The sequence below is a fragment of the Staurois parvus genome, unplaced genomic scaffold (assembly GCF_062004578.1).
Source record: "Staurois parvus isolate SC_StPar_1 unplaced genomic scaffold, SC_StPar_1.0 ptg003202l, whole genome shotgun sequence".
NCBI lineage: Eukaryota > Metazoa > Chordata > Amphibia > Anura > Ranidae > Staurois > Staurois parvus.
Genome location: NW_028320998.1, coordinates 5,271 through 31,304, shown reverse-complemented (window position 1 = coordinate 31,304; position 26,034 = coordinate 5,271). Strand labels below are relative to the sequence as shown.

The 26,034-nt window shown below is 48.9% G+C and overlaps 1 protein-coding gene across 1 annotated transcript; it reads left to right on the top strand.

Moving 5' to 3' along the window:
- The first annotated feature begins 18,578 nt into the window (after nt 1-18,578).
- MYOD1 (myogenic differentiation 1) lies at nt 18,579-25,356 on the top strand. Its single transcript, XM_089667347.1, has 3 exons — nt 18,579-19,125; nt 21,248-21,329; nt 24,785-25,356. Exons 1-3 carry the CDS (start codon nt 18,601-18,603, stop codon nt 25,012-25,014), a joined length of 837 nt encoding a protein of 278 aa, XP_089523473.1. The 5' UTR covers nt 18,579-18,600; the 3' UTR covers nt 25,015-25,356.
- Nucleotides 25,357-26,034: the final 678 nt, after the last annotated feature.

The window sequence follows — 26,034 nt, the reverse complement described above, 5'->3', positions numbered from 1 at the left end:
TGGGTGTAGGCCCTGTGGTGACTCTGGGTGTAGGCCCTGTGGTGACTCTGGGTGTAGGCCCTGTGGTGGTTCTGGGTGTAGGCCCTGTGGTGACTCTGGGTGTAGGCCCTGTGGTGGTTCTGGGTGTAGGCCCTGTGGTGGTTCTGGGTGTAGGCCCTGTGGTGACTCTGGGTGTAGGCCCTGTGGTGACTCTGGGTGTAGGCCCTGTGGTGGTTCTGGGTGTAGGCCCTGTGGTGGTTCTGGGTTTAGAGCTGCACACTGCTATCCTGGTAATAATCGAGTGTTTGCTGTGAAATGATTTTTCGGTACAATTTCTCAATGAAGGATGATGAGATGTATTCTTGCGGTCAGATTGGGTCACACACTTCCATCACGGCTCCCTCCATGTCCCGTTCCAGCAAAGTCCAGTATTTGGTGGCTCTGGTCTGCCCATGACTGTGGTGGACGGTATTTATCATCTGAGACGTCACCGCGCATTCCGGAGACTGGAAAATAGATCACATAACCAATAAGCATGACTGGCAGGAAACCCGAGAACTTGTGACTCGTCCTCACGCTGCTACACTGAGAGAGCGCAGAGATACTACAACTGCCACTGGACAGCAACCGGAGGAGACCGGAGAAAAGGAAGATGTGTGAAGGGGGAGGGGAGAAACAACAGCAAGATCATCATCGTGTCCCATGGAGAGACAAAGTCTAATGATAGACTCCATGGGGAATACCGCAAAACAAAACGCCTTCCCAGGAAAGACTCCCAACAACAGGGATCTCTGATAATCTGTATTCACTAACCCCAAACAAACCATCATTCACACAGGCACAAGCAACATCCCCGAGCAACATGGAGCCATCATGAACTGTCAAAGCTGACAGAGACGGCACCGTATTCCCCAATCTAAGGTAATGAGGTCCCCCACATCCAAGGAGAGACGTACCAAACCACACAATCCACAAAACCGACACGGAGCTGGCAGACTAGGGTAAAGTCCACCATTCCCCTTCACAACATTCCGCCATACCACCCCAGGATAGCAACCCTAATCCCAACCCTAACCCCAACCCTAATCCCAATCCCAACCCCAACCCTAATCCCAACCCTAATCCCAATCCCAACCCTAATCCCAACCCTAATCCCAACCCTTCACAACATTCCGCCATACCACCCCAGGATAGCAACCCTAATCCCAACCCTAATCCTAATCCCAACCCTAATCCCAACCCTAATCCCAACCCTAATCCCAACCCTTCACAACATTCTGCCATACCACCCCAGGATAGCAACCCTAATCCCAACCCTAATCCCAACCCTAATCCCAATCCCAACCCTAACCCAAACCCTAATCCCAATCCCAACCCTAATCCAAACCCTAATCCCAATCCCAACCCTAATCCCAACCCTTCACAACATTCCACCATACCACCCCAGGATAGCAACCCTAACCCCAACCCTAATCCCAACCCTAATCCCAACCCTTCACAACATTCCTCCATACCACCCCAGGATAGCAACCCTAATCCCAATCCCAACCTTAATCCCAACCCTTCACAACATTCCTCCATACCACTCCAGGATAGCAACCCTAATCCCAACCCTAACCCCAACCCTAACCCTAATCCCAACCCTAACCCCAACCCTAATTTCAATCCCAACCCTAACCCTTCACAACATTCCTCCATACCACCCCAGGATAGCAACCCTAATCCCAACCTTAATCCCAACCCTAATCCCAACCCTTCACAACATTCCTCCATACCACCCCAGGATAGCAACCCTAATCCCAATCCCAACCCTAATCCCAACCCTTCAAAACATTCCTCTATACCACCCCAGGATAGCAACCCTAATCCCAACCCTAATCCCAATCCCAACCCTAATCCCAACCCTTCACAAAATTCCGCCATACCACCCCAGGATAGCAACCCTAACCCTAACCCTAATCCCAACCCTAATCCTAACCCCAACCCTAATCCCAACCCTTCACAAAATTCCGCCATACCACCCCAGGATAGCAACCCTAATCCCAATCCCAACCCTAATCCCAACCCTTCAAAACATTCCTCTATACCACCCCAGGATAGCAACCCTAATCCCAACCCTAATCCCAATCCCAACCCTAATCCCAACCCTTCACAAAATTCCGCCATACCACCCCAGGATAGCAACCCTAACCCTAACCCTAATCCCAACCCTAATCCTAACCCCAACCCTAATCCCAACCCTTCACAACATTCCGCCATACCACCCCAGGATAGCAACCCTAACCCCAACCCTAACCCTAACCCTAATCCCAACCCTTCACAACATTCCTCCATACCACCCCAGGATAGCAACCCTAATCCTAACCCCAACCCTAATCCTAACCCTTCACAACATTCCTCCATACCACCCCAGGATAGCAACCCTAATCCCAATCCTAATCCCAATTCTAATCCTAACCCCAACCCTAATTCCAACCCAAATCCCATGACAGCAATCCTAACCCTGATCCCAACCCCAACCCTATGACAGCAACCCTAATCCCACAATAACAACCCTAATCCTCCAGGATAGGAACCCTAACCCTAATTCCAACCCTAACCCCATGACAGCAACCCTAATCCTAACCCTCCAGGATAGCAGTCCTAACCCTACAATGACAATTCTAACCCCATGACAGCAATCCTAACCCTCCAGGATAACATCCCTAACCCTAATCCCAACCCTAACCCCATGACAGCAATCCTAATCCTAACCCCACCATAACAACCCTAACCCTAATCATCCAGGATAGCAGTCCTAACCCTACAATGACAATGCTAACCCCATGATAGCAACCCTAATCCTAACCCTCCAGGATAGCAACCCTAACCCTAATCCCACAATAACAACCCTAACCATAATCCTAACCCCATGACAGCAATCCTAATCCTCCAGGATAGCAACCTTAACCCCATAATAGCAATCCTAACCCTACGATAACAACCCTAATCCTAACCCTAGTCTTAACCCTAAACCTAACTCTAATCCTAACCCTAACTCTCCAGGATGGCAACCTTAACCCCATGATAGCAACCCTAATCCTACAATAACAACCCCAATCCTAATCCTTCAGGATAGCAACCCTAATCCTAATCCCAACCCTAATCCTAACCCCAACCTTAACCCTAATCCTAACCCTAATCCCAACCCTTCACAACATTCCTCCATACCACCCCAGGATAGCAACCCTAATCCCAATTCTAATCCTAACCCCAACCCTAATTCCAACCCAAATCCCATGACAGCAATCCTAACCCTAACCCTGATCCCACTCCTAACACCATGACAGCAACCCTAACCCTAATCCCAACCCTAACCCCATGACAGCAACCCTAATCCCACAATAACAACCCTAACCCTAATCCTCCAGGATAGCAACCCAAATCCTAACCCTCTATACCACTCCAAGATAACAACCCTAACCTTAATTCCAACCCTAACCCCATGACAGCAACCCTAATCCTAATCCTCCAGGATAGCAACCCTAATCCTAACCCTCCAGGATAGCAACCCTAATCCTAACCCTCCAGGATAGCAACTCTAATCCTTACCCTCCAGGATAGCAACCCTAATCCTAACCCTCCAGGATAGCAACCCTAATCCTAACCCTCCAGGATAGCAACCCTAACCCTCCAGGATAGCAACCCTAATCCTAACCCTCCAGGATAGCAACCCTAATCCTAATCCTCCAGGATAGCAACTCTAATCCTAACCCTCCAGGATAGCAACCCTAACCCTCCAGGATAGCAACCCTAATCCTAACCCTCCAGGATAGCAACCCTAATCCTAACCCTCCAGGATAGCAACCCTAATCCTAATCCTCCAGGATAGCAACCCTAATCCTAATCCTCCAGGATAGCAGTCCTAACCCTACAATGACAATGCTAACCCCATGATAGCAACCCTAATCCTATCCCCACAATGACAACCCTTACCCCAGGATAGCAACCCTAATCCTAACCCTCCATTATAGCAACCCTAACCCTCCAGGATAGCAACCCTAATCCTACAATAACAACCCCAATCCTAATCCCATGATAACAATCCTAATCCCATGATAACAATCCTAATCCCATGATAACAATCCTAATCCCATGATAACAATCCTAATCCCATGATAACAACCATCTCAGCAGACAAGGGCTGAGTCATCTGAGAAGACAACACATCGTTCTTCCAAGAACTAACCCCGGACGTGGAGCGAACCGAACTGAGACCACAAGCAGCCCCCAGACCTCGTCATTAAGGCTCGGATCACACTGGATCATCTCCAAAGTTACACGATTTCCAGTGCGACTTTCATGCCAATCTCATGGGACTTCACACTCCATGGCACTCAAGTCACAAGAAAGTCAAAGTAGTGCTGGAAAGGATTTTAAAATCGCTGCGACTTGTATAGATCGGAATGGGTGACATAAATGGGCTGCAACCTGATGTGTGACTTTATGTGTCCTCTGTGAAATGGGGGGCAATCTCTGTGACATGGGGGGCAATCTCTGTGACATGGGGGGCAATCTCTGTGACATGGGGGCAATCTCTGTGACATGGAGGGCAATCTCTGTGACATGGAGGGCAATCTCTGTGACATGGGGGGCAATCTCTGTGACATGGGGGGCAATCTCTGTGGGAGCATTCTATGGGGCAATCTCTGTGACATGGGGGGCAATCTCTGTGACATGGGGGGCAATCTCTGTGACATGGGGGCAATCTCTGTGACATGGAGGGCAATCTCTGTGACATGGGGGGCAATCTCTGTGGGAGCATTCTATGGGGCAATCTCTGTGACATGGGGGGCAATCTCTGTGACATGTGTCTGTGATGCTGTGTCTGTGTGTCTGCGTGTGTGTCTGTGATGCTGTGTCTGCGTGTCTGTGACGCTGTGTCTGTGTGTCCGTGACGCTGTGTCTGCATGTCTGTGACGCTGTGTCTGCGTGTCTGTGACGCTGTGTCTGCGTGTCTGTGACGCTGTGTCTGCGTGTCTGTGACGCTGTGTCTGCGTGTCCGTGACGCTGTGTCTGCGTGTCCGTGACGCTGTGTCTGCGTGTCCGTGACGCTGTGTCTGCGTGTCCGTGACGCTGTGTCTGCGTGTCCGTGACGCTGTGTCTGCATGTCTGTGTGTCTGTGACGCTGTGTCTGCGTGTGTGTCTGCGACGCTGTGTCTGCGTGTCTGTGACGCAGAGTGTCTGCGTGTCTGTGACGCTGTGTCTGCGTGTCTGTGACGCTGTGTCTGCGTGTCTGTGACGCTGTGTCTGCGTGTCTGTGACGCTGTGTCTGCGTGTGTCTGTGACGCTGTGTCTGCGTGTCTGTGATGCTGTGTCTGCGTGTCTGTGACGCTGTGTCTGCGTGTGTCTGTGACGCTGTGTCTGCGTGTCTGTGATGCTGTGTCTGCGTGTCTGTGACGCTGTGTCTGCGTGTCTGTGACGCTGTGTCTGCGTGTCTGTGACGCTGTGTCTGCGTGTCTGTGACGCTGTGTCTGCGTGTCTGTGACGCTGTGTCTGCGTGTGTCTGTGACGCTGTGTCTGCGTGTCTGTGACGCTGTGTCTGCGTGTCTGTGACGCTGTGTCTGCGTGTCTGTGGCGCTGTGTCTGCATGTCTGTGACGCTGTGTCTGTGACGCTGTGTCTGCATGTCTGTGTGTCTGTGACGCTGTGTCTGCGTGTCTGTGACGCAGAGTGTCTGCGTGTCTGTGACGCTGTGTCTGCGTGTCTGTGACGCTGTGTCTGCGTGTGTCTGTGACGCTGTGTCTGCGTGTCTGTGTGTCTGCGACGCTGTGTCTGCGTGTCTGTGACGCAGAGTGTCTGCGTGTCTGTGACGCTGTGTCTGCGTGTCTGTGACGCTGTGTCTGCGTGTCTGTGACGCTGTGTCTGCGTGTCTGTGACGCTGTGTCTGCGTGTCTGTGACGCTGTGTCTGCGTGTCTGTGACGCTGTGTCTGCGTGTCCGTGACGCTGTGTCTGCATGTCCGTGACGCTGTGTCTGCGTGTCCGTGACGCTGTGTCTGCGTGTCTGTGACGCTGTGTCTGCGTGTCTGTGACGCTGTGTCTGCGTGTCTGTGACGCTGTGTCTGCGTGTCCGTGACGCTGTGTCTGCGTGTCCGTGACGCTGTGTCTGCGTGTCCGTGACGCTGTGTCTGCATGTCTGTGTGTCTGTGACGCTGTGTCTGCGTGTGTCTGTGACGCTGTGTCTGCGTGTCTGTGACGCAGAGTGTCTGCGTGTCTGTGACGCTGTGTCTGCGTGTCTGTGACGCTGTGTCTGCGTGTCTGTGACGCTGTGTCTGCGTGTCTGTGACGCTGTGTCTGTGACGCTGTGTCTGCGTGTGTCTGTGACGCTGTGTCTGCGTGTCTGTGATGCTGTGTCTGCGTGTCTGTGACGCTGTGTCTGCGTGTGTCTGTGACGCTGTGTCTGCGTGTCTGTGATGCTGTGTCTGCGTGTCTGTGACGCTGTGTCTGCGTGTCTGTGACGCTGTGTCTGCGTGTCTGTGACGCTGTGTCTGCGTGTCTGTGACGCTGTGTCTGCGTGTCTGTGACGCTGTGTCTGTGACGCTGTGTCTGTGATGCTGTGTCTGTGTGTCTGCGTGTGTGTCTGTGATGCTGTGTCTGCGTGTCCGTGACGCTGTGTCTGCGTGTCCGTGACGCTGTGTCTGCATGTCTGTGACGCTGTGTCTGCGTGTCTGTGACGCTGTGTCTGCGTGTCTGTGACGCTGTGTCTGCGTGTCTGTGACGCTGTGTCTGCGTGTCCGTGACGCTGTGTCTGCGTGTCCGTGACGCTGTGTCTGCGTGTCCGTGACGCTGTGTCTGCATGTCTGTGTGTCTGTGACGCTGTGTCTGCGTGTGTGTCTGCGACGCTGTGTCTGCGTGTCTGTGACGCAGAGTGTCTGCGTGTCTGTGACGCTGTGTCTGCGTGTCTGTGACGCTGTGTCTGCGTGTCTGTGACGCTGTGTCTGCGTGTCTGTGACGCTGTGTCTGCGTGTGTCTGTGACGCTGTGTCTGCGTGTCTGTGATGCTGTGTCTGCGTGTCTGTGACGCTGTGTCTGCGTGTGTCTGTGACGCTGTGTCTGCGTGTCTGTGATGCTGTGTCTGCGTGTCTGTGACGCTGTGTCTGCGTGTCTGTGACGCTGTGTCTGCGTGTCTGTGACGCTGTGTCTGCGTGTCTGTGACGCTGTGTCTGCGTGTCTGTGACGCTGTGTCTGCGTGTGTCTGTGACGCTGTGTCTGCGTGTCTGTGACGCTGTGTCTGCGTGTCTGTGACGCTGTGTCTGCGTGTCTGTGACGCTGTGTCTGCGTGTCTGTGACGCTGTGTCTGCGTGTCTGTGACGCTGTGTCTGCGTGTGTCTGTGACGCTGTGTCTGCGTGTCTGTGACGCTGTGTCTGCGTGTCTGTGACGCTGTGTCTGCGTGTCTGTGATGCTGTGTCTGCGTGTCTGTGATGCTGTGTCTGCGTGTCTGTGACGCTGTGTCTGCATGTCTGTGACGCTGTGTCTGCGTGTCTGTGACGCTGTGTCTGCGTGTCTGTGATGCTGTGTCTGCGTGTCTGTGATGCTGTGTCTGCGTGTCTGTGATGCTGTGTCTGCGTGTCTGTGGCGCTGTGTCTGCATGTCTGTGACGCTGTGTCTGTGACGCTGTGTCTGCATGTCTGTGTGTCTGTGACGCTGTGTCTGCGTGTGTGTCTGCGACGCTGTGTCTGCGTGTCTGTGACGCAGAGTGTCTGCGTGTCTGTGACGCTGTGTCTGCGTGTCTGTGATGCTGTGTCTGCGTGTCTGTGACGCTGTGTCTGCATGTCTGTGTGTCTGTGACGCTGTGTCTGCGTGTGTGTCTGCGACGCTGTGTCTGCGTGTCTGTGACGCAGAGTGTCTGCGTGTCTGTGACGCTGTGTCTGCGTGTCTGTGACGCTGTGTCTGCGTGTCTGTGACGCTGTGTCTGCGTGTCCGTGACGCTGTGTCTGCATGTCTGTGTGTCTGTGACGCTGTGTCTGCGTGTGTCTGTGACGCTGTGTCTGCGTGTCTGTGACGCAGAGTGTCTGCGTGTCTGTGACGCTGTGTCTGCGTGTCTGTGACGCTGTGTCTGCGTGTCTGTGACGCTGTGTCTGTGACGCTGTGTCTGCGTGTGTCTGTGACGCTGTGTCTGCGTGTCTGTGATGCTGTGTCTGCGTGTCTGTGACGCTGTGTCTGCGTGTGTCTGTGACGCTGTGTCTGCGTGTCTGTGATGCTGTGTCTGCGTGTCTGTGACGCTGTGTCTGCGTGTCTGTGACGCTGTGTCTGCGTGTCTGTGACGCTGTGTCTGCGTGTCTGTGACGCTGTGTCTGCGTGTGTCTGTGACGCTGTGTCTGCGTGTCTGTGATGCTGTGTCTGCGTGTCTGTGACGCTGTGTCTGCGTGTCTGTGACGCTGTGTCTGCGTGTCTGTGACGCTGTGTCTGCGTGTCTGTGACGCTGTGTCTGCGTGTGTCTGTGATGCTGTGTCTGCGTGTCTGTGACGCTGTGTCTGCGTGTCTGTGATGCTGTGTCTGCGTGTCTGTGATGCTGTGTCTGCGTGTCTGTGATGCTGTGTCTGCGTGTCTGTGGCGCTGTGTCTGCATGTCTGTGACGCTGTGTCTGTGACGCTGTGTCTGCATGTCTGTGTGTCTGTGACGCTGTGTCTGCGTGTCTGTGACGCTGTGTCTGCGTGTGTGTCTGCGACGCTGTGTCTGCGTGTCTGTGACGCTGTGTCTGCGTGTCTGTGACGCTGTGTCTGCGTGTCTGTGACGCTGTGTCTGCGTGTCTGTGACGCTGTGTCTGCGTGTCTGTGACGCTGTGTCTGCGTGTGTCTGTGACGCTGTGTCTGCGTGTCTGTGACGCTGTGTCTGCGTGTCTGTGACGCTGTGTCTGCGTGTCTGTGACGCTGTGTCTGCGTGTCTGTGATGCTGTGTCTGCGTGTCTGTGATGCTGTGTCTGCGTGTCTGTGATGCTGTGTCTGCGTGTCTGTGATGCTGTGTCTGCGTGTCTGTGGCGCTGTGTCTGCATGTCTGTGACGCTGTGTCTGTGACGCTGTGTCTGCATGTCTGTGACGCTGTGTCTGCGTGTGTGTCTGTGGCGCTGTGTCTGTGACGCTGTGTCTGCATGTCTGTGGCGCTGTGTCTGTGTGTGTCTCTCGGTTGTGGTGCAGTAATGAGGAATATTCCATAGGTACAAGGACTGTGACATACGTGTACAGTGTATACCGCCACTAGGCACAGGTTCTGTTCCCCGATCTCCCGTCACACACGCAACAGAATCGATCGATATCTTTGTCTCCCCGGGACCTCCAGCCCATTCATGATCCAAGTCATGCTCACGTTTTGTCTTTCTGTTTTGAGTGTTTAATTGAAAAGCCGGCGGATTCATTTTTAATATTTACATATTGTTTAAGTATTGATTTTCTGTTCCAGATGGCAGCGAAATGTGTGCCGTCAGTAATTGTTCCATGTTTTGTCAGTAAAAAAGTTATTGGGGATTGACAACCCCCGCAGAGGTGGAGAAGAACATATACCCTAAGATGGACATCAATCTACCCCAAGATGGATACCAATCTACCCCAAGATGGACATCAATCTACCCCAAGATGGTCATCAATCTACCCCAAGATGGACACCAATCTACCCCAAGAAGGTCATCAATCTACCCCAAGAAGGTCATCAATCTACCCCAAGAAGGTCATCAATCTATCCCAAGATGGACACCAATCTACCCCAAGATGGACATCAATCTACCCCAAGATGGTCATCAATCTACCCCAAGATGGTCACCAATCTACCCCAAGATGGACACCAATCTACCCCAAGAAGGTCATCAATCTACCCCAAGATGGACATCAATCTACCCCAAGATGGATACCAATCTACCCCAAGATGGACACCAATCTACACCAAGATGGACATCAATCTACCCCAAGAAGGTCATCAATCTACCCCAAGATGGACATCAATCTACCCCAAGATGGACATCAATCTACCCCAAGATGGACATCAATCTACCCCAAGATGGACATCAATCTACCCCAAGAAGGTCATCAATCTACCCCAAGATGGACATCAATCTACCCCAAGATGGATACCAATCTACCCCAAGATGGACATCAATCTACCCCAAGATGGACATCAATCTACCCCAAGATGGACATCAATCTACCCCAAGAAGGTCATCAATCTACCCCAAGATGGACATCAATCTACCCCAAGATGGATACCAATCTACCCCAAGATGGATACCAATCTACCCCAAGATGGACACCAATCTACACCAAGATGGATACCAATCTACCCCAAGATGGATACCAATCTACCCCAAGATGGACACCAATCTACACCAAGATGGACATCAATCCATCCCAAGATGGACATCAATCTACCCCAAGATGGACATCAATCTACCCCAAGAAGGTCATCAATCTACCCCAAGATGGACATCAATCTACCCCAAGAAGGTCATCAATCTACCCCAAGAAGGTCATCAATCTACCCCAAGAAGGTCATCAATCTATCCCAAGATGGACACCAATCTACCCCAAGATGGACATCAATCTACCCCAAGATGGTCATCGATCTACCCCAAGATGGTCACCAATCTACCCCAAGATGGACACCAATCTACCCCAAGATGGTCATCAATCTACCCCAAGAAGGTCATCAATCTATCCCAAGATGGACACCAATCTACCCCAAGATGGACACCAATCTACCCCAAGATGGACACCAATCTACCCCAAGATGGACATCAATCTACCCCAAGATGGACACCAATCTACCCTAAGATGGTCATCAATTTACCCCAAGATGGACACCAATCTATCCCAAGATGGTCATCAATCTAGCCCAAGATGGACACCAATCTAGCCCAAGATGGACATCAATCTACCCCAAGATGGTCATCAATCTACCCCAAGATGGACATCAATCTACCCCAAGATGGACATCAATCTAACCCAAGATGGACACCAATCTATCCCAAGATGGACACCAATCTATCCCAAGATGGTCATCAATCTACCCCAAAATGGACATCAATCTACCCCAAGAAGGTCATCAATCTATCCCAAGATGGACATCAATCTATCCCAAGATGGATACCAATCTACCCCAAGATGGACACCAATCTACCCCAAGATGGACATCAATCTACCCCAAGAAGGTCATCAATCTACCCCAAGAAGGTCATCAATCTACCCCAAGATGGACACCAATCTACCCCAAGAAGGTCATCAATCTACCCCAAGATGGACATCAATCTACCCCAAGATGGACATCAATCTACCCCAAGATGGTCATCAATCTACCCCAAGAAGGTCATCAATCTATCCCAAGATGGACATAAATCTACCCCAAGATGGACATCAATCTACCCCAAGATGGTCATCAATCTACCCCAAGATGGACACCAATCTACCCCAAGATGGACACCAATCTACCCCAAGATGGTCATCAATCTACCCCAAGAAGGTCATCAATCTATCCCAAGATGGACACCAATCTACCTCAAGATGGACACCAATCTACCCCAAGATGGACACCAATCTACCCCAAGATGGACACCAATCTACCCCAAGATGGTCATCAATCTACCCCAAGATGGACATCAATCTAAGCCAAGTTGGACACCAATCTATCCCAAGATGGACACCAATCTATCCCAAGATGGTCATCAATCTACCCCAAAATGGACATCAATCTACCCCAAGAAGGTCATCAATCTATCCCAAGATGGACATCAATCTATCCCAAGATGGACACCAATCTACCCCAAGATGGACACCATTCTACCCCAAGATGGTCATCAATCTACCTCAAGATGGACACCAATCTACCCCAAGATGGTCATCAATCTACCCCAAGATGGACACCAATCCATCCCAAGATGGTCATCAATCCACCCCAAGATGGACATCAATCCATCCCAAGATGGACATCAATCCACCCAGAGATGGACACCAATCTACCCCAAGATGGACACCAATCTACCCCAAGATGGTCATCAATCTACCCCAAGATGGACACCAATCTACCCCAAGATGGTCATCAATCTAGCCCAAGATGGACATCAATCTAGACCAAGATGGACACCAATCTAGCCCAAGATGGTCTTCAATCTACCCCAAGATGGACATCAATCTACCCCAAGATGGTCATCAATCTACCCCAAGGTGGACACCAATCTACCCCAAGATGGTCATCAGGACCACCACATAGTGGAGATATGGAGTAGACAGGGACCCTCCTCTGCACATTCTGCGACATATAGTGAGGACCATTCATAGTCGGATTTATCATCTGCCCATTACAGGTACAGTATATATACAGAAATGACATCACTAGTCAGGAATATTCGGGGTCATCCAATGTACATAAGCCAGATTGTGTGACATCAACATACACTATATTGCCCAAGTATTGTCCCCACCCCCTCCTAATCATGTGAATCAGGTGTTCCAATCCCCTCCTAATCATGTGAATCAGGTGTTCCAATCCCCGCCATATCATGTGATTCAGGTGTTCCAATCCCCTCCATATCATGTGATTCAGGTGTTCCAATCCCCTCCCAATCATGATTCAGGTGTTCCAATCCCCTCCATATCATGTGATTCAGGTGTTCCAATCCCCTCCCAATCATGTGATTCAGGTGTTCCAATCCCCTCCATATCATGTGATTCAGGTGTTCCAATCCCCTCTATATCATGTGATTCAGGTGTTCCAATCCCCTCCATATCATGTGATTCAGGTGTTCCAAGCCCCTCCATATCATGTGATTCCGGTGTTCCAATCCCCTCCCAATCATGTGATTCAGGTGTTCCAATCCCCTCCGTATCATGAGACTCAGGTGTTCCAATCCCCTCCAATCATGTGATTCAGGTGTTCCAATCCCCTCCCAATCATGTGATTCAGGTGTTACAATCCCCTCCCAATCATGTGATTCAGGTGTTCCAATCCCCTCCATATCATGTGATTCAGGTGTTCCAATCCCCTCCCAATCATTTGATTCAGGTGTTACAATCCCCTCCCAATCATGTGATTCAGGTGTTCCAATCCCCTCCCAATCATGTGATTCAGGTGTTCCAATCCCCTCCATATCATGTGATTCAGGTGTTCCAATCCCCTCCATATCACGTGATTCAGGTGTTCCAATCCCCTCCATATGATGTGATTCAGGTGTTCCAATCCCCTCCCAATCATGTGATTCAGGTGTTCCAATCCCCTCCATATCATGTGATTCAGGTGTTCCAATCCCCTCCCAATCATGTGATTCAGGTGTTCCAATCCCCTCCATATCATGTGATTCAGGTGTTCCAATCCCCTCCATGGACACAGGTGTATACAATCAAGCCCCTAGACATGCAGACGGCTTCTACAAACATTGGTGAAAGAATGGGTCGCTCTCAGGAGCTCAGTGACTCCAAGCGTGGTCCCGTGATAGGTGGCTACCTGGGCAATAAGTCCATCCGTGACATTTCCTGGCCACTAAATATTCCACGCTCAGCTGTTAGTGGGATTATAACAAAGTGGAAGCCACTGGGAACAACAGCCACTCAGCCACCAAGTGGTAGGCCACGTCACATGACAGGGCGGGGTCAGCGCATGCTGAAGCGCACAGTGCGCAGAAGTCACCAACTGTCTGCAGAGTCAATAGCTAAAGACCTCCAAACTTGGTGTGGCCTTCAGATGAGCCCAACAACAGTGCGTAGAGAGCTTCATGGAATGGGTTTCCATGGCCGAGCAGCTGCATCCAAGCCTTCCATCACCAAGTGCAATGCAAAGTGTCGGATGCCGTGGTGTAAAGCACGCCGCCACTGGACTCTAGAGCAGCTGCATCCAAGCCTTCCATCACCAAGTGCAATGTAAAGCGTTGGATGACGTGGTGTAAAGCACGCCGCCACTGGACTCTAGAGCAGCTGCATCCAAGCCTTCCATCACCAAGTGCAATGCAAAGCGGCGGATGCCGTGGTGTAAAGCACGCCGCCACTGGACTCTAGAGCAGAGGAAGCGTGTTCTCTGAGGTGACCAATCATGCTCCTCTGTCTGGTAATCCGATGGACGTGTCTGAGTTTGGCGGTGGCCAGGAGAACGGTACTTACCTAACTGCATTGAGCCAACTCTAAAGTTTGGTGGAGGGTGGACGGCCTTCCCAGAAGAGTTGAAGATGTTATAGCTGCAAAGGGCGGGGCCAACTCAATACTGAACCCTACGGACTAAGACTGGGGGGCCATTAAAGGTCATGTGCGTGGAAAGGGCGGGGTCAACTCAATATTGAATCCTATGGACTAAGACTGGGGGGCCATTAAAGGTCATGTGCGTGGAAAGGGCGGGGCCAACTCAATACTGAACCCTACGGACTAAGACTGGGGGGCCATTAAAGGTCATGTGCGTGGAAAGGGCAGGGTCAACTCAATATTGAATCCTATGGACTAAGACTGGGAGGCCGTAAAAGGTCATAAGCAGGGGCGGACTGACCATTTGGGCACTGCTCAAGGGCCCGGGATCTGTAGGGGGCCCCATGAGATGCCCCTGGTACCTTTTTCATAGGCTTTTTTGAGTTTGGGCAAGGACACAGGGGCCCCATGATCCCCTATTGCCCGGGGGCCCCATGAGTTGTCAGTCCGCCCCTGGTCATAAGGTCATGTGTGTGGGAAGACCGGCGGCTTAATAATTTTGGCAATAAGGTGTACACATCCTGCTGGAACCATGCACTTGGACACGGGATGAGCACCTACCACTGCAGGGAATTCTCTGTCCCTGCCAAGAAGAATAGAAGTCAGGTGGGATTAATACCAAACCGTTGCAGCACAGACCACATCTACTCTCTGCACAGTCCCAGCAAGGACCTTGTCCACAATACAAAGCATGGAAGGGTGTTCACCTGTTTGGTGGACATTAGGAAAGCCTTTGATTCAGAGTGACACCCAGGCCTGTTGGGGAGCAGAATAGGAAGGAAAACATATGATGGCATCAAGAGTTCATTTGCCGAGAACAGCTGCAGCGTCAAAGTGAACGGGAAAAGAGCAGAACAGTTCCGGCAGCCCGGAGAGGACTACAGCCTAAGACCAGTCCTCTCCAACATCTACATCAATCAACTAGCTGCAGCTCAAGAATTCTCCTCAGCACCTGGACTGACTCTACATGACACCGAGGTGAGGTTCCTGCTGTATGGATGACCACCTACTACTGCCACCAACAGACAAAAGGCCTACAAGACGGAAGTGCTGGAGAAATAGAGTGCCATGTGGGTGCAGGTAGGAGCCTACTTTATATTGTGCTAAGGCCATTAGGTCATTGCAGTGTAATTGGTGCATGTAGGGGCCAACGTATTCCTGTGACATGCTTTCCCCTACATGCGTGTCACTTGTCACTTGAGGAACCGACTTCATGGTGAGGAGTTGTACAGTGATGAGCGCTGGATCATGTCATCTGACTTCCTCACCACCTTCCCCTCCAATGGGGCCCATTCCTTGGAGCATCTACGTGAATGAACTTGGTTCTATGGATATCTGTAACATGAGGGTATGAACATCATCACCAGGCAACGTCACCACCAGGCAATGGCACCCCCAGGCAATGGCACCCCCAGGCAATGGCACCACCAGGCAATGGCACCCCCAGGCAATGGCACCCCCAGGCAATGGCACCCCCAGACAATGGCACCCCCAGGCAACATCACCACCAGGCAATGGCACCCCCAGGCAATGGCACCCCCAGGCAATGGCACCACTAGGCAATGGCACCACTATGCAATGGCACCCCTAGGCAAGGGCACCCCTAGGCAATGGCACCACCAGGCAAAAGCACACCTAGGCAATGTCACCAGCAGACAATGGCACCACTAGGCAATGGCACCCCTAGGCAATGGCACCCCCAGGCAATGGCACCCCTACGCAATGGCACCCCTAGACAATGGCACCACTAGGCAATGGCACCACTATGCAATGGCACCCCTAGGCAACGGCACCCCTAGGCAATGGCACCACCAGGCAATGGCACCACTAGGCAATGGCACCCCCAGGCAATGGCACCCCTAGGCAATGGCACCCCTAGGCAATGACACCACTAGGCAATGGCACCACTATGCAATGGCACCCCTAGGCAAGGGCACCCCTAGGCAATGTCACCAGCAGACAATGGCACCACTAGGCAATGGCACCCCTAGGCAAGGGCACCCCTAGGCAAAAGGGTGTAGTATATACCCCCTCCAGAACAGTCCCCCCATCCTGTGTAGTATATACCCCCCTACAGAACAGTCCCCCCCATCCTGTGTAGTATATACCCCCTACAGAACAGTCCCCCCCATCCTGTGTAGTATATACCCCCCTACAGAACAGTCCCCCCCCATCCTGTGCAGTATATACCCCCTCCAGAACAGTCCCCCCCATCCTGTGTAGTATATACCCCCCTACAGAACAGCCCCCCCCATCCTGTGTAGTATATACCCCCCTGCAGAACAGTCCCCCCCATCCTGAGTAGTATATATCCCCCCTACAGAACAGTCCCCCCCATCCTGTGTAGTATATATCCCCCCTACAGAACAGTCCCCCCCATCCTATGTATTATATATCCCCCCTACAGAACAGTCCCCCCATCCTGTGTAGTATATGCCCCCCTACAGAACAGTCCCCCCCCATCCTGTGTAGTATATACCCCCCCCTACAGAACAGTCCCCCCCATCCTGTGTAGTATATACCCCCTACAGAACAGTCCTCTCATCCTGTGTAGTATATGCCCCCCTACAGAACAGTCCCCCCATCCTGTGTAGTATATATCCCCCCTACAGAACAGTCCCCCCCATCCTGTGTAGTATATATCCCCCCTACAGAACAGTCCCCCCCATCCTGTGTAGTATATATCCCCCCTACAGAACAGTCCCCCCCCATCCTGTGCAGTATATACCCCCCTACAGAACAGTCCCCCCCATCCTGTGCAGTATATACCCCCCTACAGAACAGCCCCCCCATCCTGTGTAGTATATATCCCCCCTACAGAACAGTCCCCCCATCCTGTGTAGTATATACCCCCTACAGAACAGCCCCCCCCATCCTGTGTAGTATATACCCCCCTGCAGAACAGTCCCCCCCATCCTGAGTAGTATATATCCCCCCTACAGAACAGTCCCCCCCATCCTGTGTAGTATATATCCCCCCTACAGAACAGTCCCCCCCATCCTGTGTAGTATATATCCCCCCTACAGAACAGTCCCCCCCATCCTGTGTAGTATATGCCCCCCTACAGAACAGTCCTCTCATCCTGTGTAGTATATGCCCCCCTACAGAACAGTCCCCCCATCCTGTGTAGTATATACCCCCTACAGAACAGTCCCCCCCATCCTGTGTAGTATATATCCCCCCTACAGAACAGTCCCCCCCATCCTGTGTAGTATATACCCCCTACAGAACAGTCCTCTCATCCTGTGTAGTATATGCCCCCCTACAGAACAGTCCCCCCATCCTGTGTAGTATATACCCCCCCTACAGAACAGTCCCCCCATCCTGTGTAGTATATATCCCCCCTACAGAACAGTCCCCCCCATCCTGTGTAGTATATGCCCCCCTACAGAACAGTCCCCCCATCCTGTGTAGTATATATCCCCTCTACAGAACAGTCCCCCCCATCCTGTGTAGTATATACCCCCTACAGAACAGTCCTCTCATCCTGTGTAGTATATATCCCCCCTACAGAACAGTCCCCCCCATTATGTGTAGTATATATCCCCCCTACAGAACAGTCCCCCCATCCTGTGTAGTATATGCCCCCCTACAGAACAGTCCCCTCCATCCTGTGTAGTATATCCCCCCTACAGAACAGTCCCCCCCCATCCTGAATAGTGAATGCCCCCCTACAGAACAGTCCCCCCCATAGTACTTTGACCCTCCATCTTTTGCAGAGTAATGAATTTCTCCACAGAAAGGGATGGGAGGGAGGGAGGGGTCTCCTCCAATCAGAACCCCCCCCCCATAATACAGCCCCCCGATATCATCCACACAGTTTAGTGATGTTCTTCCCGGGTTGGGGGGTCTGATGAGAATATGGTGGGGGGTGAAGTCTCCTCTAGTCAGCCCCCCATAGTTCCCTTCCCCCCCACATAATGATGCCCCCCCCTCCTCCGCAGAGTATTGAAGTTTCAGTAAAGTTATTACCGGATTGGGATAGGAGGAGGGGGGGGGGGTCTCCTTCAGCCGCCCCCCCCCCCCCCCATAGTACAGGTCCCTCTGTAGTACCGTGCCCCCCCCCCCTTGTGAAGTTCTCCAATCAGAGCCCCCCCATAGTACCGTGCCCCCCCCTCCGTTGTGAAGTTCTCCCCGAGACGGGGGAGGTGAGTTCTCCTCCAATCAGAGCCCCCCATAGTACCGTGCCCCCCCCCCCCCCCCTCCGTTGTGAAGTTCTCTCCGGGACGGGGGAGGGGGTGAGTTCTCCGCCAATCAGAGCCCCCCCATAGTACAGCCCCCCTTAGTACCGTGCCCCCCCCCTTTCCGTTGTAAAGTTCTCCCCGGGACGGGGATGAGTTCTCCTCCAATCAGCGCCCCCCGGGGAGGTCCCGCCCTGGGATTCCCCCCCCTCCCCCATATATAAGGACAGGTGTCCCGCAGAGGGGGAGAAGCGGAGATGGACTTGTTGTCGGTCTCCTCCGCGGCGCCCCCAGCGGCCGATCTGTCGGAGCCGTGTCTGTACGATCTGTACGATGAGCCGTGCTTCACGTCGCCCGATCTCAGCTTCTTCGAGGATCTGGAGCCCCGGCTGGTCACCCTACTAAAGCCCGACTCTGGCCCCGAGGAGGAGGAGCATGTCCGGGCCCCCAGCGGCCACCATCAGGCCGGCCGATGTCTGCTCTGGGCGTGTAAAGCCTGCAAGAGGAAGACCAGCTCGGCCGACCGGAGGAGAGCCGCCACCATGCGGGAGAGACGGCGACTCAGCAAAGTCAACGAAGCCTTTGAGACCCTGAAGAGGTGCACCAGCCCCAACCCCAACCAGAGGCTCCCGAAGGTGGAGATCCTCCGCAATGCCATCCGATACATCGAGAGCCTGCAGAGCCTCCTCCGCGATCAGGAACCCTCATACTATCCCAACATGGAGCCCTACAACGGCGACTCCGACGTCTCCAGCCCCAGGTCCAGCTGCTCCGACGGCATGGTGAGTACCAGGGGTGAGGGAGCAATAAGGTCCTGTGGATAGAAGGAGGCATAGGGGGGGGGGGGCATGAGCTACTGGGGATAGGAGGCATGAGGAGCAGATGGAAGGAGGTATAATGGGGAGGAAGGAGGTATGGTGTGGAAGAACAAGACGAAAGGAGGTATGGTGAGGAGGAAGGAGTTGGAAGGAGGTATGGTGAGGAGGAAGGAGCTGGAAGGAGGTATGGTGAGGAGGAAGGAGTTGGAAGGAGGTTTGGTGAGGAGGAAGGAGTTGGAAGGAGGTTTGGTGAGGAGGAAGGAGCTGGAAGGAGGTATGGTGAGGAGGAAGGAGTTGGAAGGAGGTTTGGTGAGGAGGAAGGAGATGGAAGGAGGTATGGTGAGGATGGAGAAGATGGAAGGAGGTATGGTGAGGATAGAAGAGATGGAAGGAGGTATGGTGAGGATAGAAGAGATGGAAGGAGGTATGGTGAGGATGGAGGAGATGAAAGGAGGTATGGTGAGGAGGAAGGAGATGGAAGAAGGTATGGTGAGGAAATAGATGAAAGAAATTATGGTGAGGAAGCAGGATATGGAAGGAGGTATGTAGAGGAAGGAGGTATGTAGCGGAAGGAGATGAAAGGAGATATGGTCAGGATGGAGGAGATGGAAGGAGGTATGGTGAGGAGGAAGGTGATGGAAGCAAGTATGGTGAGAAGGAAAGAGATGGAAGGAGGTATAGTGAGAAAAGAAGAGATGGAAGGAGGTATGGTGAGGAAGGAGATATGGACAGGATGGAGGAGATGGAAGGAGGTATGGTGAAGAGGAAAGAGATGGAAGAAGGTATGGTGAGGACAGAAGAGATGGAAGGAGGTTTGGTGAACAAGGAGATTGAAGATGTTATGGTGAGGAAGGAGGAGATGGAAGGACGTATGGTGAGAAAGAAGGGGATTGAAGGAGGTAAGGTGAGGAGGAAGGAGATGGAAGGAGGTATGGTGAGGATAGAAGTGATGGAAGGAGGTTTGGTGAGGAAGGAAGTATTGTGAGGATAAAGGAGATGGAAGGAGTTATGGTGAGGAAGTAGATGGAAGGAGGTTTGGTGAGGAAGGAGATGGAAGGAGGTTTGGTGAGGAGGCAGGATCTGGAATTAGGTTTGGTGAGGATGGAGAAGATGGAAGGAGGTATGGTGAGGATGGAGGAGATGGAAGGAGGTATGGCGAGGATGTGGAGGAGATGGAAGGAGGTATGGCGAGGATGTGGAGGAGATGGAAGGAGCTATGGCGAGGATGTGGAGGAGATGGAAGGAGGTATGGTGAGGATGGAGGAGATGAAAGGAGGTATGGTGAGCATGGAGTAGATGGAAAGAGGTATGGTGAAGATGTGGAGGGGATAGAAGAAGGTGTGGTGGGTATGGAGGAGATGGACGGAGGTATGGTGAGGATGGAGGAGATGGAAGGAGGTATGGTGAGGATGTGGAGGAAATGGAAGGAGGTATGGTGAGGATAAAGGAGATGGAAGGAGGTATAGTGAGGATGGAGCAGATGGAAGGAGGTATGGTGAGGATGGAGCAGATGGAAGGAGGTATGGTGAGGATGGAGGAGATGGAAGGAGGTATGTCGAGGACGGAGGAGATGGAAGGAGGTATGGTGAGGAGGAAGGAGATGGAAGGAGGTATGGTGAGGACGGAGGAGATGGAAGGAGGTATGGTGAGGATGGAGGAGATGGGAGGAGGTATGGTGAGGACGGAGGTGATGGAAGGAGGTATGGTGAGGACGGAGGTGATGGAAGGAGGTATGGTGAGGATGGAGGAGATGGGAGGAGGTATGGTGAGGATGGAGGAGTGAGGACTAGTGAGTTGGAATTAGTTGGTACATCATACAGATGGAATCTCCGGAAGATGTTGATTTGATGGTGATATTATTGGTGTCAGTAATGGTGAGGCCGGGACATCTCTCCGATATAACGGGGCAGATCAGACTAATAATAGTGACAATGTCAGAGGATCTCAGATGGAGGAATGTCTGAATAGTGCATCCAAGAGAGAATTCCAGGGATAGTCAGGGACAACCAACACCCGGGGCCGAGGGGCAAAGTCCGAACTAAGACTGAGGGGGCCACAGGCTGATCAGTGCGCTTCTTCTTCACAGAATGACTACAGTGCACCTCCCCCATGTTCCAGCCGGAGGAGGAACAGCTATGACAGTAACTACTACTCAGACAGCACCAACGGTAAGTACCGCATGTCCCTCCGCCCAGCTGCCATGGATCATATTATATCTACTCCGTCCATCTATCCATCCATCCATCTATCCATCCATCCATCCATCCATCCATTCATCTATCCATCCATTCATCCATTCATCTATCCATTCATCCAATCATCTATCCATCCATTCATCTATCCATCCATCCAATCATCTATCCATCCATTCATCTATCCATCCATCCAATCATCTATCCATCCATTCATCTATCCATCCATCCATCCATCGATCCATTCATCTATCCATCCATTCATCCATTCATCTATCCATCCATCCATTCATCTATCCATCCATCCATTCATCTATCCATCCATTTATCCATCCACCCACCCATCCATCCGTCCATCCATCCATCTATCCATCCATCTATCCATCCATCCATCTATCCATCCATTCATCTATCCATCCCTCCATCCACCCACCCATCCATCCGTCCATCCATCCGTCTATCCATCCATCCACCCATCCATCCATCTATCCATCCATCTATCCATCCATCCATTCATCATCCATCCATCCCTCCATCCACCCATCCATCCATGCATCCATCCATTTATTTATCCATCCATCCATCCATCCACCCATCCATTTATCCATCCATCCACCCATTCCTCCATCCATGCATCCATCCATTCATCTATCCATCCATCCATCCATCCGTCCATTCATTTATCCATCCATCCATCCATTTATTCATCCGTCCATCCATCCGTCTATCTATCTATCTATCTATCTATCTATCTATCTATCTATCTATCTATCTATCTATTATCTATCTATCTATTATCTATCTATCTATCTATTATCTATCTATCTATTATCTATTATCTATCTATCTATCTATCTATTATCTATTATCTATTATCTATCTATTATCTATTATCTATCTATTATCTATTATCTATTATCTATCTATCTATTATCTATTATCTATCTATCTATTATCTATCTATTATCTATCTATCTATCTATCTATCTATTATCTATCTATCTATCTATTATCTATCTATCTATCTATTATCTATTATCTATCTATCTATCTATTATCTATCTATCTATTATCTATCTATTATCTATCTATCTATCTATTATCTATCATCTATCTATTATCTATCTATCTATCTATCTATCTATTATCTATCTATCTATTATCTATCTATCTATTATCTATCTATCTATTATCTATTATCTATTATCTATCTATCTATCTATTATCTATTATCTATCTATCTATCTATCTATTATCTATCTATCTATCTATTATCTATCTATCTATTATCTATCTATTATCTATCTATTATCTATCTATCTATCTATTATCTATCTATCTATTATCTATCTATCTATCTATCTATCTATCTATTATCTATTATCTATCTATCTATTATCTATCTATCTATCTATCTATTATCTATTATCTATCTATCTATTATCTATCTATCTATCTATCTATCTATCTATCTATTATCTATCTATCTATTATCTATCTATTATCTATCTATCTATTATCTATTATCTATTATCTATCTATTATCTATCTATCTATCTATCTATCTATCTATCTATCTATCTATCTATCTATCTATCATATTATCTATCTATCTATTATCTATCTATCTATCTATTATCTATCTATTATCTATCTATCTATTATCTATCTATCTATTATCTATCTATCTATTATCTATCTATTATCTATCTATTATCTATTATCTATCTATCTATTATCTATTATCTATCTATCTATCTATCTATTATCTATCTATTATCTATCTATCTATCTATTATCTATTATCTATCTATCTATTATCTATCTATTATCTATCTATCTATCTATCTATCTATTATCTATTATCTATCTATCTATTATCTATCTATCTATTATCTATCTATCTATGATCTATCTATTATCTATCTATCTATCTATTATCTATCTATTATCTATCTATCTATCTATTATCTATCTATTATCTATCTATCTATCTATCTATCTATCTATCTATCTATCTATGATCTATCTATTATCTATCTATCTATCTATCTATCTATCTATCTATCTATCTATCTATCTATCTATCTATTATCTATCTATTATCTATCTATCTATCTATCTATTATCTATCTATCTATCTATCTATTATCTATCTATCTATTATCTATTATCTATCTATCTATCTATCTATCTATCTATCTATCTATTATCTATCTATTATCTATCTATCTATCTATCTATTATCTATCTATTATCTATCTATCTATCTATCTATCTATTATCTATCTATTATCTATCTATCTATCTATCTATCTATCTATTATCTATCTATCTATCTATTATCTATTATCTATCTATCTATTATCTATCTATTATCTATATCTATCTATCTATCTATCTATCTATCTATTATCTATTATCTATCTATCTATTATCTATCTATCTATTATCTATCTATCTATTATCTATCTATCTATCTATTATCTATCTATCTATCTATCTATCTATCTATCTATCTATCTATCTATCTATCTATCTATTATCTATTATCTATCTATCTATTATCTATCTATCTATTATCTATCTATCTATTATCTATCTATCTATTATCTATCTATCTATCTATCTATCTATCTATTATCTATCTATCTATTATCTATCTATCTATTATCTATCTATTATCTATCTATTATCTATCTATTTATCTATCTATCTATCTATCTATCTATCTATCTATCATCTATCTATCTATTATCTATCTATCTATTATCTATCTATCTATTATCTATTATCTATCTATCTATTATCTATCTATTATCTATCTATCATCTATCTATCTATCTATCTATCTATCTATCTATCTATCTATTATCTATCTATCATCTATCTATCATCTATCTATCATCTATCTATCATCTATCTATCTATCTATTATCTATCTATTATCTATCTATTATCTATCTATCTATCTATCTATTATCTATTATCTATCTATCTATTATCTATCTATCTATTATCTATCTATCTATTATCTATCTATCTATCTATTATCTATCTATCTATTATCTATCTATCTATTATCTATTATCTATCTATCTATTATCTATCTATCTATTATCTATCTATTATCTATCTATTATCTATCTATTTATCTATCTATCTATCTATCTATCTATCTATCTATCTATCTATTATCTATCTATCTATTATCTATCTATCTATTATCTATCTATCTATTATCTATCTATCTATTATCTATCTATCTATTATCTATTATCTATCTATCTATTATCTATCTATTATCTATCTATCTATCTATCTATCTATCTATCTATCTATCTATCTATCTATCTATCTATCCCTCCCCCTCCTTCCTCCCTTGGAATGGTTTCCTCTTCCATCTTCCCTGACATTTTGTCTTCTTTCAGATCCGCGGCCCCCCGGGAAGACTTGCGTGGTCTCCAGCCTAGACTGCCTGTCCAGCATTGTGGAGAGAATTTCCACAGAGAACCCCGGCTGTGCCCTTCTGCCATCTGCGGAGAGCAGTCCCTGTTCCCCCCTACAGGGGGAGACACTGAGTGACAGGAGCAGTGCTATCCCCTCCCCCAGCACACAGATCCCCCAGGACAGCAGCAGCTCCATCTACCAGGTCTTATAAGGCGATCGCCGGCGCCCCCCACTGGCCGCATTATTTATTTCTCCGGAGAGGACAAGCCGTTTCCAGGGGGCGCCACAGATCAGGCCACCAATCGTGGACATTTTCTGGACCTTGAGAACATTCAGGCCGGGGGGATGGCGGAGGGGGACCCTCACCCCGATCACCGAGAGGACGAGTTTGTGGACCACTTTTCTATGATTTTTTCTATGTTCCTGTAAATAAGAGTCGCCCCCTATGGGTGGGATATTTAATATTCTTGTGTTGTGTCGATATTTATGTGGCGGGATCACCGCCGCCGCCGCCGAATTCCATGATATTCTAAATAAAGGACGCTATTTATAACCCCGCGGACGTTTGTCACTCCGTGTCAGAAGAAGCAGCTGCTCACCCACACCACAGCAGCCAATCACAGCCCAGCTTACTGATCAGTGACAGATTGTGATTGGCTGCTGCTGATCAGTGACAGATTGTAAGTGGCTGCTGCAAGTTCAGTGACAGATTGTGATTGGCTGCTGTGGATCCGTTCACTTACTCTATGTCTCCAAGCACCCCATGAATAGAGGGGATGGTACAACCAGCAGGCCACCTCTTCAGGATTCCCCCTTATCCTGTCTGCACACACAGGGAGGTATGACGCTGGCTCAGTGTTCAGAGATGGCCAATCACAGTGAGACAGAGAACACTCTGCTTGTCTGGCTGTCCGGGATTGGCTGGTTATTTATTATTATTTTTATTATTATTATACAGGATTTATGGCGCCAACAGTGTGCTCAGCGCTACAATATACAGCGAGACAATACAGAACAATACAAGAGGGATAGGAGGTCCTGATCCCAGGAGCTTACAATCTAGGAGGGAGGGCCTGATCCTGGGAGATTACAATCTAGGAGGGAGGGGCTGATCCTGGGAGTTTACAATCTAAGAGGGAGGTCCTGATCCTGGGAGCTTACAATCTAAGAGGGAGGGGCTGATTCTGTGAGTTTACAATCTAAGAGGGAGGGCCTGATCCTTGGAGTTTAC